General features: G+C 51.4%; 1 protein-coding gene across 3 annotated transcripts in view; it reads left to right on the plus strand.

Moving 5' to 3' along the window:
• Positions 1–12913, plus strand: part of SLIT3 (slit guidance ligand 3) — a 605319-nt gene that overhangs the window by 542729 nt on the left and 49677 nt on the right. For 2 of the 3 annotated variants that reach the window (XM_045901662.3, XM_064596588.1), the window contains exons 21-23: positions 7657–7725; positions 9638–9709; positions 10334–10405. In XM_045901662.3, the coding sequence (XP_045757618.1) occupies positions 7657–7725; positions 9638–9709; positions 10334–10405 (213 nt within the window). The remainder of the gene's footprint in view (positions 1–7656; positions 7726–9637; positions 9710–10333; positions 10406–12913) is intronic. The other variant, XM_045901670.3, reaches the window with a different exon arrangement.

Raw genomic sequence — 12913 nt, forward strand, 5'->3', positions numbered from 1 at the left:
TTTATGCTGGGGTGTGGAGTCTGTGGACATCCTGGGAAGCAGACTCACGGTACGCACACATCCACAGCACTGATAGGAGGCTTGAAAGGGTTTGGGGCTTAACCACCAGAGCACGGGCTGAGACAAAGCTCTGTGAGACTGAGTATGGCAGGAGGTAATGAGAAGAATGCACTGCTTGAAGGAGGGGGGTAAGACCTGGCCTGGCACTGGTTAACTCCAGGGGGCCCGAAGATGGGGATCTGGGGTACAGCAAGCAGCTCAAATCTAGGGCGACAGAGGTGCGTGCTAGAGAAGGGGTAGAGCAATGTAGGAAGTGACAAGCACGGAGGAGTGGCAGGGACAGAATGTGCTCTGGGATAGGGAGGAGGGCAGGCAGTTCTGCCCACCCTAGGCTTTAGGAAACCAAGGGAAGATGTGTCTGGCCGGCTGCGATCCACCACAGTCAGCAATCCGAGCACGTACCGTGTGCCAGGCGCTGTGATCAATGGTTTCCATACGTGATCTGACTTAATCCTCCCAGGAATCCTATAAGGCAGGTACTGTTACTCCCATCTTGCAGAGAAGGTAACTGAGGCTCGGGAAAGTTGAAGAATTTCTTGAGAATACACTGCCAAGAAGCAGCAGAACATCAACTCGAGCCCAGGGCTGTCTGACCCCAAGCCCCATCCTTTAGCCACTCAACTACTCCTTTGGCAGAGGCCTGGGTCCCCCATGTGCTCTGCCCAGTGGCCTGGCTCGTTGATTTGCAGGAGGCCGTCATGCGTCTCCTTGGAACCTGCCACCTGCATTTCAGCGGGGACAAGGCAAACATGGCGCCCCTGCCATGATGCTAGAGGGACCTGTCACTGGTTCCGGCTGGGCCCGTCCTGACAGCCGTACCCTGTCTGGCAATACCAGCTGCTGCTTTCTTTGCATATTGGCACCTCCCCACCCCACCCCTGCTCAGCAGGTTCCCCAGAGCACTTTAGAGAGCAAGTGCCCAGCGGTGACTATATTCTTGCCTTTCTCTGGCCCGGGGAAGGGACAGAAATTGCCTGCAGCCAGCTGGAGGCAGCTGGCTCTGGGCAGGGCAGCACTTAGGAGTCCTGGCACAGGCCTTGGCCCAGAGAAGCCCTCAGCAGATGGCTTCAGTAGAGGACACTTCGAGGCTATCAGGCAGTGATGGCCATCTGTGGGAGGGACTGAGGGAGGCCAGAGCACAGGCCACAAGCTGAGAGAAGCCCTCTTCATGCATTCAGGTGTTCACTGAGTTTATTGTGCCAGATAATGTCCCAGGAGCTGGGAACACAGCAGCTAATGTGACAGATAAGACCCCTGGTGTCAGAAACTTAGGATGTAAGAAGGCTAATCTGGAAATGAGGCATTTCAGATAGGACAGAGAATAGTGTTTCCCAGGAAAAGGGGGCGGGGGCAGGACGTGGAAAGCAGTAGAAAGAACGAAAATATTTTGTGAAGACCCAAATGTGGAAAGATCTTAAAGTTAGAAGACCAGAAGACCAGTAATGGAGCAAATAGAATGGAAAAGAGACTGGTGTGTCCTGAAAACTCAAGAAGGATCTGCAGTTCCCGTAGGCCATGGTGAGAGCTGACTCCTTATCCCAGGAGAAATGCGGGAGCCAAGGAAGAATTTTAAACAGGAAAGTGACATGATGCGATTCTCATTTTAGAAATACTATGTCTGGAAGAAGAATAGAGAATAGACAGCAAGGGGATCCTTATCTGTGATATGTATTCATATTCATATGTATTATTGGATGGAGAGTGTGTGTGTGTGTTCAGAACACACTGAAAACCACTGTGCTGAGCACTGTTCCAAGGGCTTTCACAGAGACTCGTTTAATCCTCATAACCACTTCCAGATGGCAATCATGATAAGCCCCCTTTTGCAGATGAAATGCAAGCTCAGAGAGGTGAAGTAAGTTGCCCAAGGTCACACAGCTATTAGCTCGTGGAGCCAGGATGTGAGCCTGGGCTGCCTGACTCCTGAGCGGGAGCCACATCATCCTAGGCCCCTGGTGGAAACCCTGGCCATGAGCGGGGCTCCTGGAAGGCAACTGCCCTTCTCCTTCTCCATTCAGCAGGTCCGAGAGCTCTGCATGTGGCACTTATCCACACCACAAAACTCCCAACAGAAGTGGGGGGCATCCCTTCGACAGAGCTCTGTGTGGATTTTCATGTGAGGCAGCCGGATCCTCCTGCTCGAGCTGGGGCTAAAACAGAGCATTTAAATGCAGATCAACACAAAGGTTGACCCACTGGAGAAGCTCTGATCCTTCTGAGGATGGCAGGGCAAGAATGCTGTCTCCTAAAAGCGTCCCTCTGGGGCCGGGCTGCAGGCTACAGGCAATTTTGGAGTTCAGAGTCTTCAGGAAGGGCTTTGCACAAAGAGAGCTTTCCCACACAGCCACCTCTGTATTTGTGATGTGAAGCCTTTTGATTCCGCGTCTTCTGTGCCACAGCACCAGGTTGCCAGGGACGTGGTGCCCTTAAAGCAGCTCCCACACGGGCCCCCCCAGCCCTGCCGGGCCGCACGCAGCTCTCCCTGGGGACTCCTGGGGTTTGCATCACACGGATGGCGTTTCCTGAGCATCTGCTGCCAGCCAGCATCCTGGGATGCTGCAGCAAGCAGCCATGGCTCCGCCCCACTAATCACAGACTCACACGTGGACGTCACGGGGGTGAGATGCTGGGAAGAAATTGCACTGAGAGCTTGGACTGAGTAGCCTGTCACGTCCCCAGGGGGTGTGGGGGATGATGTCGGGGAGTCAGTGTGCCAGCTGAGCTCTGAGCAGCCGTTGGAGTGAACTAGCAAGGGGAGTAACACGCGTGCTCCCAGACCTGCCCCCCAAAAGGAGCCTGGGGCACTCAGGGGGCGGGGCTGAGGCCAAGGGAGGGTTTGCTGTGGGGTGAACAGGAAAGGCAGGCAGGGCCTGGGACGCTGAATCTCATGGGTCAACTTGACTGGGCTGTGGTGCCCACGTGTTGCCCAGAAGGTATTTTGTGGATGCAGTTAAATAAAGGAGATTACTCAGAATAATGAGGATGTAGACCTCATATAATCAGTAGAAGGTCTTAAAAACAAAAAAACTAGAGTTTTCTGTAGAAGGGGGGAATTCTGCCTTAAGATCGTAACAGAAGTCCTACTTGAGTTTCCAACCTGCTGTCCCTTCCTTAAAGTAAATTCTCTCTTGGGGCGCCTGGTGGCTCAGTCGGTTGGGTGGCCAACTCTCGGTTTTGGCTCAGGTCATGATCTCAGGGTCCTGGGATTGAGCCCCATGTCAGTCTCCACATTCAGTGGGGAGTCTGCTTGAGAATTCTCTCCCTCTGCCCCTCTCCACATGCATGTGGGCACTCTCTCTCTCTCTCTTTCTTTCTTTCTCTCTCTCAAGTCTTTTTAAAAAAATTTTAAAAACAAATTCTCTCTTCCTCCGTATATATATTTATATGTGTGTGTGTGTGTGTGTGTGTCTCTCTCTCCAATTGGTCTGTTTCTCTAGAGAACCCTGACTAATCTAGGATGGGCCACAGAGCTTGGAGGGATTTGGGCAGGATTCAGGTAGTCCTTCTCTAGCAAGCAGTGGAAGCCAAGGAAGGATTTTAAGCAGGGAGCAAGGCTGATCCAGTCAGCATCGGCAGAGCACCGATCAAAGCCAGGTTGGAACCCAGGGAACTGGCACGGCAGGCCCAGAGGTTCCAGAAGCATCTGTGTCACGTTGCCCATCCTCCAGCCAACCCCCACCTCGCCGGAAGCTCCCTGTGTCAGATGAGCATGCTGTCAGCCTCCCTGAACTCCAGTGGTCATTTTATGTGTTCATTCAACTGTTCAGCAAATCTATATCATCTATAATCATCTATAGAGCATGGCCTGCCTTACGGATGGACGTGGGCAAGGCACAGGGCATTCTGTGAAACCACTGTAGGTTTTGTTTGTTTAATCCAGGGCCCTATGAACAGCCCTTCTCTTCATTTGTTCATTCATTCATTCAGCAAATATTTGAGGTCCTACTGTGCGCTAAGCCCTCCACTGTGCTCTGGGGACGCAACAGGAAACAGAAGTGGCCCCAGATCCCTGCTGCATGCAGCTTCTGTTCTAGGGGAGGTGAGAGAGTAAGTTCTGTGGTAGAGCGAATCCTCTCAGGACAGAGATGGCCAAAGGCGAAAACAAGGAGCTCCAGGCGGAGAGCTGAAATAGCATGGTTTGACTTCTTGGGCCGTGCAGCCCAGCAGACCTGATTTCTCCCTCTCTGAGCCTCAGTGTTCTTGTCAGCAAAATGGACCAAACAGCCAGCAAGATCCTCTTGAGAGGATTGGATAACAGACCAGAGTCGCTGGATCCCATAGTACTAGACTTCTGTGTTGTTATTTTCCTTGTCACTATGTCTCCTTGTCTGTGAGGTTAAGTAACTTGCTTCAGATGTGCTTGTCATGGGCCCTTCTGTAAACACCCCAGCAGGGAGACTTAGGGTTGTGGTATCTTATTCTGGGTTTCATCTTAGATGTCTCAAGTTTGCTAAGTAGTTGTAGCAAACAAACGAGAGTGAGAGAATGAGCAGCATGGGAGAGGGTGAGCGGTCTCTGCCAGCCCGAGGCTAGACCCCTTCAAGTGGCTCCCTCATGGCTAATTAGCCTCCCTCCAGCAGAGACGCTCCCTGGCGCAGTGCCTCCGCACCAGCCCTGCTCATTCATCCAGCTCCCTCCCTCCCTCCATGCCACACTGTCCACAAAACACTCCCTGAGGGCAGGTGGCCCAGCATGACCCCAGAATCCCACCACACCCACAGAACCTCCCTGCCCAGTGGAGAAGGCTGGAAGCTCTTCACACGCCTGCTCCTTGCCCCCACTGTTGAGCCACAGGGCCAGTGTCCACACAGAATGTGAATGCCCGGCCACCCGTCCTTCAGGGCAGAGCAGAAGGGTGAACGCAGGGTAAGCTCTCCTGTGACACCAGCCCCCCCTGCACCCATCTGCGGTCACTCACTGCACTTGGAATAAACCCACCTCCGAGGCTTCAGGGTGATCTGCCCATCTCCCTTAGCCCACCAGACCGGCCTCCCCGGCCTTCTTTCTCTGCCTCAACAACACCCAAGCTCAGGGCCCTCCACAGGCCTCACTCTTGCCCGACTGTCCCTCCTCCCCTGCTCTTGCCATCCCCAGCATCCCCGCCTCAGCTGCGACTCCATCCCAGAACTTTGCTCCTTTCCTTCAAAGTCCGCATCACAGTTTGTAATTTATGTCACTTTCTGTGTATGTCCTCTCTCTCTCCCCCGCCACTTTCCCTCTTCCCCTCTCTCCCACTCCCTCCCCCTTCCTCTCCACATTAGATTTTTAAATGCCAGAAAGTAGGCATCACGCCTGTCTTCACCAGGATATACACTACCTGGCACACTGCAGTTGCCCAATAAACATTTCTGCCTGAACAAATGAATGCATCAGTGAACACATTTCTCTTAGCTCCTCTGCCTGAGGGCATGATCTAAGTGTATGTGGCTGAATTTTAGGCCAGATGATCAAGCTCCCTGAAGGCAGAAATGGACTCTGGTTCATCTTTGTATCTACCCCTCTCGTCTAGCATAGCTCTTGGCACATAATAGGTACGCCACAAAGGATTAAGGACCGAAGGGACAACAATCCAACATGCCATGGCAACCTCAGACCATATGGGGTCCTGCCCAGTGCTCTGGGCCATGAGGATTCCCAGAGGCCAGCCCTGGAAATAAAGTCACTTGGCCCTAATTTAAGGAAACACCCATTCCAACTTGTCCTTAAAGCTAAGCCTGGTTTGGTCATTGACAAACTCACTCCTATCCTGTTTTAACCCATGTCATCCCATTCAACCATTCGGTGGTGGGTCTGCTGGATGCCAGGCAGTGTACCAGTACCTTGTGACTCCAAACGCAGCCTGCAGACCAGCACTTCCCACCCTCACCCAGCAGCCTGTTAGAAATGCAGACTCTCCAACCCGCCACAGACATACCAGATTAGAATCTGCCTTTTAGGGCGCCTGGGTGGCTCAGTTGGTTAAGCAACTGCCTTCGGCTCAGGTCATGATCCCGGAGTCCCGGGATCGAGTCCCGCATCGGGCTCCCTGCTCGGCAGGGAGTCTGCTTCTCCCTCTGACCCTCCTCCCTCTCATGCTCTCTGTCTCTCATTCTCTCTGTCTCAAATAAATAAATAAAATCTTTAAAAAAAAAAAAAAAGAGAAACAAAAACCAAATCTGTAATTACAGTAAAAGATTTCAATACCCTTCTCAGTTGATAGAATATACAAAAATTCAGAAAAGAGGGCGCCTGGGTGGCTCAGTTGGTTAAGCAACTGCCTTCGGCTCAGGTCATGATCCTGGAGTCCCGGGATCGAATCCCGCATCGGGCTCCCTGCTCAGCTAGGAGCCTGCTTCTCCCTCTGACCCTCCCCCCTCTCATGTACTCTCTCTCATTCTTGCTCTCTCAAATAAATAAATAAAATCTTTAAAAAAAAAAAAAGAATCTGCCTTTTAGCAAGATCCCAGGTGATGTGTACCTATGTTAAAGTTTGAGAAGCACTGGGCTACAGATAAAGATGGAGGGTCTGCCCTCTTGGAGCTTAAGGCAGACTCTGCACCTGTGGGCATCGGCACCATTCCAAGAGGAAGCTCTGGGGGCCTTATGTCAAGGGAGGTTCGCCCAGGAGACCAGAGCAGGCATTGTAAGCCATCTTCAAGGTTTTGTCATTTTGTCCCGAGAGCAACAGGAAGCCCAGGGGGAAGGAGTTCACAGCCAGGATGGCAGTGAATGAATTGGCCCATGTCACCTCTTGAGGGTAGTCGTCACTTTTGTAATTCGTGATCAAAACAAGACTTCCTTCTCTTGTCCTCAAGCACACTCGAGTGTTGGAGGAGGTGGCCTCATCCCAGGTGAGCAGGTCAGTGCAGGACCCTGAAGCCCAGTCAGGTCTAGGCTCAAGCTTTGCCTGTCCAGCAGGAGTCTCCATCTGTTGGCACGTCCCCCCGCCCGCAGGCAGTCGTCCTGCTGGGAACCACAGCACAGTGCTCTAGGAACATGCCCCTTTTCCTCCGCTTCCGGTGCACGTCGGACATATGCAAGCCTGAACTAGGGTTCTTGACAGGAATCGTGGCTCAGCTCTCCCATGTTCTCCAGTAGCTAAGTAGAGGCCATAGGAACTGCGGTAAGACTGTAGTCAGAGAGACCTGGGTTCGAATCCTGGCTCAGCCACTCACTCGCTGTGTGACCTTGGGCAGGTGTTTGAACATCTCTGAAATTGTTGCCTCAGGTGTGAATCCTTGCCATGTGAGAGTATTGTGAGGGCCGGGCACAGAGTGAGTGCTTTATGTATTCAAGAAATGTTTACTGGACACCTACTGTGTGACAGCTGTGTGCACACTCTGGGGGGTCCAACACTGGATGGTTTCAGACAACAGCCCTGCCATCATGGAGGAGAGTGGTCCAGTGGGGGAAAGTGTCATTTGTTGAATAATCACACCAATCAATATTAAATGACAATGTAGTATGTGCTTTGAGGTGGGGGCAGGGGAGAAAAGGAGCTTTGAGGGAGCAAAACAGAGGCCCCACCTAACCCAGAAAGTTGGAGGAGGGGCCTCTGAGAAACGACCATGTGTGCAGTGTCTCTTGACCAGGCGTCACTCTGCACCTCTCTTTCAGGTACCTGGAAGGAAACCACTTAACAGCCGTGCCCAGGGAGCTGTCCGCCCTCCGACACCTGACACTTATGTAAGGAGCCGGGCATGGGGGCGGGGGGGCATGTAATGTTCTCTCCTGGGGGAGCTCAGGAAACTATGTGGAGGGTAAGAGAGGACGGTCTGTGGGCTTCACGGCATTCCTACGCTTTCTCCCGGGGTGGAGCAGAGAGGCAGCTGGGAGGCATGAGCCATTCTGATGTGGCAGGTCTTACCAGTGAGAACTACACAGAGAAATACCCAGAGCCTGGCATCACTGACCATCCACATCACCTTCCTCCTTGGCTTAGGGACAGGTGGGGGAGCCTCTGACTTTCTGGGGCCCCAATTAAATCCTGAGACTCCCCAGCCTCCAGTTTCTTGTAAGCTGCGGCCACACTGAGGTTTGCCAGAAGCTTAAATGAGCATTTCTTCTTCCTCCTCTAGTTGCCTAGAAAATGTTCCAAGTAGGGCGCCTGGGTGGCTCAGTCGTTAAGCGTCTGCCTTCGGCTCAGGTCATGATCCCAGGGTCCTGGGATTGAGCCCCACATCGGGCTCCCTGCTCTGCGGGGAGCCTGCTTCTCCCTCTCCCACTCCCCCTGCTTGTGTTCCCTCTCTCGCTGTGTCTCTCTCTGTCAAATAAATAAATAAAATCTTTAAAAAAAAGAAAAAAAGAAAAGAGAAAATGTTCCAAGTAGATGGTTCAAATTAGGTTCCTTCATGTGGTAGCTCCTACCGACTCCAAGTCGGCCAAGACCCAGGAAAAACTCCCAAATGAGGAGCAGGGCTGCGGGGCATGGGTGGGGCCCAGGAAGCTGGGTGGTCCATGAGCTTTGCCCCTGACAGCATCACTGCCTTGCCAGGAGGGGAACCATAAGGGTACAAAATAATTCCTTGAGTGAGTGGTCATTGGAAGATCACCCTGGCTGCTCAGGGAGCAGGGAGCCAGTCCACAGGGGGAGAAGGAGAGTTCTTTCAGAATGAATCACTGTTGCCCTTGGGAAAGTGGGGCTACTGAAGAAGGGTGGAAGAAAGCCACCTGTCACCTCATTCAGGCTGGCTTCTTACCTATCCCCCAAACCAGCCTCTAGGTGAGATTTCTCCACCTCGGCCCTGCGTGCATTTGGGGCCAGGTCATGCTGGGTTGTGGGGCTGTGCTGGACACTGGGATGTTCAGCAGCATCTCAGGGCCTCTACTGATGAGATGCCAGTAGCGTCCCTCCCCAAGTAGCGACAACCAAAAATGTCTCCAGACGTTGCCACATGTCACTGGGGAAGCAAATGTGCCCGGAGTCGAGAACCACTCCTCTAGAGCAATGGTCCTCACCCTCAGCTGATTAATTTGTTTGTTCAATACTGATGCTCCAAACCATCCTCAAGCAATTAAATCAGAATATCTGATCTGTAAACCAGAATATCTGGACATGGGACCCAGGCCTCGGAGGGTGTAAACACTCTCCAGGGGATTCTAATGTGCAGCTACTATTGAACACCACTGCTTGGGATAGTTGTCCCTGAAGAGAAGCTGGAGGTTGTATTTGGCAGAGCACTACACCCCCACCAACCTCATTCCCCCTAAGAGAGAATCTGATAAGATGGGACAAATGAATGCCAGAAGTGAGAGAGGAACAGGGGAAGAAAGGATTGCCCTGGGGAAAATGGCGCTAGAATAAGGAGAGATCTCGTGTGTTCTGTGTTGCCGGGAGGATGAGATGGAAGGATGGACTTGTAATTGAATGGTTGACTAGGTGAATGGATGGATGGATGAACAACAAACGCTTGAATGAGGGATTGAATAAATCTTGAATGAAAATACTGGATGAATGGGTGGATAGGTGAGTGGATGGACGAATGGATGGCCGGACGGACAGACGGACAGCAGGCATACACGAATGTGTGAAAGTTGGGAATGACCCCCTACAGATGCAACAACAGTAAAGTATGCCCTTCTATTTTACTTTTCCTAGTGACCTGAGCAACAACAGCATTGGCGTGCTGACCAACTACACCTTCAGTAACATGTCTCACCTCTCCACCCTGTGAGTACAGTGGGGTGCTGCGTGTAACAGGGGCCTGGCAGTGAGTGGCGTGTGGCCATCCTCTCTCCCTGCCCCTCAGGCCTGTGTTCTCTGCTCTAGTGATCCTCAGGGCTATGGCTGCCCCCATGTAGAGCAGACCTTAATCACCAGAAGGAAAATAAAGTAGGGCAGAACTCTACTGTCTGGGCAGTTAGAGAGGAACTGACACCTAATTACTTCTGAAGAAGGCCCTCTTTGGAATACCTTCTGTGATCTGTGAATTTTCTTTCCCAGTGGAGGGTTTCCCTACACAACTGTATTTTGCTCAGATCCATTTATTTCCCATTAGCTCGGCACGCTGTGAGCACTGACCATTTGACAATAGAGGGAGGTGATGGCAAAGCTGGTTAGGGGCCCGCCTGCCGTGGAGCACGAGAGGAAGCTGGGGAAACAAAGCCAGGGAACTTTCTGGAGCGGTGAAAGGTGTTTCTCTTCCCTTTATTGTTGGGATGGTTTTTTGTCAATATCTTAAAATTAGAAAGATAAAGAAACCATTTGCTTTGACTGGTCCGCAGAATGGACAGTACGGCCGTAAGTAGCTGAGACTAGGAATGGCCAAGAGCACACCTGTGTCTTCTTCCGCAGGATCCTGAGCTACAACCAGCTGCGGTGCATCCCCGTCCACGCCTTCGACGGGCTGCGGTCTCTCCGAGTGCTGTGAGTGCCCCAGAGCCCCGATGCCCACTCGTGCTTAACCAAGTCCAGCACGCAGTGCTGAGTGCTCTTATCTGCCCCCACAGCTCCCCAGCCCCGCGCTCCCACGGGCCAGCACAGATCACAAGCCACTCTGAGTTGCTGCGGCTTCTTGTGCACAGCGAGCTTGCTAGCACCTCCCTGGTGAGGATTAGCACGTGCAGTTGTATTCTGCACCCTAGTAGAGCACGGTGTGTGGTTTGTGGCCACCGTGCTGAGGACCACTCCGCTGTTGGTCCCTCTGGCTTCAGAGGGGCAGCGGGAACACTGTGAACCTGTGCAGGGTGTATCAGAGGTCACAAACTAGAAGCCCAGACGCCTGGTTCAGCTCACAGACAGCTATGAGTTAGCCACTGTGGAGTCACTTGGCTCACAGAGTATCTTTTCAAAACCACAAAGTTTTAATAAGTTGCTAACAGTTAAACATCAGGAGTCTTCTCATACAAATCCTAATTTCTAATCTCTCTTGGAAAATGGAGAGATGTGGCCATTCCGGGGCTCCCATCTATATTCTTGCAAGGCTGAGCAGACCTGCCCCTTTAGACGGGGTTCTGGAGTCTGCAGCCTCCATACCTGCCCCCCACCTTATCACCATATGACACCTGCCTCGCCCTGTCCTACTCAGGGTAGAGGGCAGCCCACTGAGGCAGGTGAGTTCCTAGCAAAGACAAGATGGCCACAGATTCTACCTACTTTCCAAGCGTGGCTCTGCCCCTCCCTAGCTGTGTGTCTTCCGTAAAATCCAGGTGGTAATTACCTCGAAGGGTTTTATGATGATTAAATGAGATGATGTACAGACAGGCTTACCATAGCTCTGGCCCATGGCAAACACTTTATAAATATTCACTTGCTACTACCGGTATTTGTTATTACCTTACAAGAGCAGGAATGGCATCTCCCCCATCCCTAGGCCCTATTATCTATCACTTGATCTTTGTGCCTTGTCATCTTGCATATTTTGTTGGCAAAGGAGGATCCTTTGAATGATATTCCCATGAGGACAGAAATGCCACTTTTCATGGCCACTGCCCTCTATAACCCTTTGCAACAGTGCTGTGAGATTGAGGGGATTGTGCCCATTGTAAAGACGGGAAAACCGAGGTCCAGGTTGTAACTGGCCCCAAACCCAGCAGTCAGGAGGCTGCAGCATCCAGCCTCCTGACTCAGAGCCCTGGGACCCTTCTCAGGACCCAGTAGCAATCAGCAAACAGCACCCGATGAGCCCGTCCATTCCAGAGCCCCCAGGCTGATGTGATTTATTGAAGCCCACAAAACACCAGTGTCAGCAACAACTCCCGCCACGTGTCATCTGCGCTCTTATTAAAAATCAATTCTCTCAGGGCAAAGAAGTACCCGCGCTGACAGTGTGCAATCTGTTATTGTCCATTATTTATTATCCACCTTCTCGGGGGAGTTTGAGAATGGAAACATCAGCAGAACCATTTCCCTGTTTCCAGTTGAACGCAGCGGGAGATGGGCTCCTCTCATTGGCCGGGGCCGGGGCTGGTCCTGCTGCCCCCTCCCACTTCCCACCGTCCCCCCTCAATCCCAACCAATTGTCTCCCATCCTGGTCTTCCAGTTCTCCGCATGGGTTTGCTGCCAGGGGCTGCTGCCAATTTTCATGGGACCATGTGCCTACGTTTATAATTCGAGTGGTTCCAGTGGGGCAACCCAGCCCAGGAAAGGGAGGGAGACTGAGAATGCTTGCCTGTCCATTTGTCTGGTCTCCCAGGGTGGCAGCGAGAACATCACCGGGGTCTCCTGCTCCCCAGGCACCTCGTCTGTCCCATTGCAGACTGCTCTCATTCATTCATTGGGAACACACAGCAACATACCACATGCTTCTGCTTGCGTCTTGAATTAAGAATTAGTAGGCCTATGGCATCATCATTTTAGAATCATGGGATCTCATAGATAATAAGTGGTCTTAGAGGCCCTTGTTGCAACCATATACCTCAGTGGGGAGCAACCATTTTCCGCATAAAGGCCAATTCAGGAAAAATAAAAATGTTTATGGACGACGTTTCTTTTATGGTATTTGTATCCTTTTCCCCAGTAATTGCACAGCTAGGAATTTATGCTAAAGAATAATCCAATATGAGGGAAAGGTTCTCTGCATTAGGATCTTGGTTGCTCTGTTAATTTTTAACCTACATTTTAAATAGTACCTACAAGCGCCACAGTTTAAGGAAAAGCATAACACAGGCAGTCAATGAAGGGCAATTATTAAAAGAGGTAAAGATGAAAACGAGGTAGCAGTGTTGGGAAGTGTTTACCACATAGCCTTATGTGGAAAAGTAAACCTAATTGGTATATATGTCACAATTATAACTTGCATACATTTATAACTATAAAGAAGGACTTTGAGGGAACATAGACAAATGAAAAAAAAATCATTGATCACTAACTGCTAATGTGAAGTTGTTCCTGTCATAAAAGAAGGCAGAGTTAAAGATGAATGAATATAGTAG

Source organism: Mirounga angustirostris, unplaced genomic scaffold (genome assembly GCF_029215605.1).
Source record: "Mirounga angustirostris isolate CCGP_5_RB_7025 unplaced genomic scaffold, mMirAng1.0.hap1 SCAF_7, whole genome shotgun sequence".
Taxonomy (NCBI): domain Eukaryota; kingdom Metazoa; phylum Chordata; class Mammalia; order Carnivora; family Phocidae; genus Mirounga; species Mirounga angustirostris.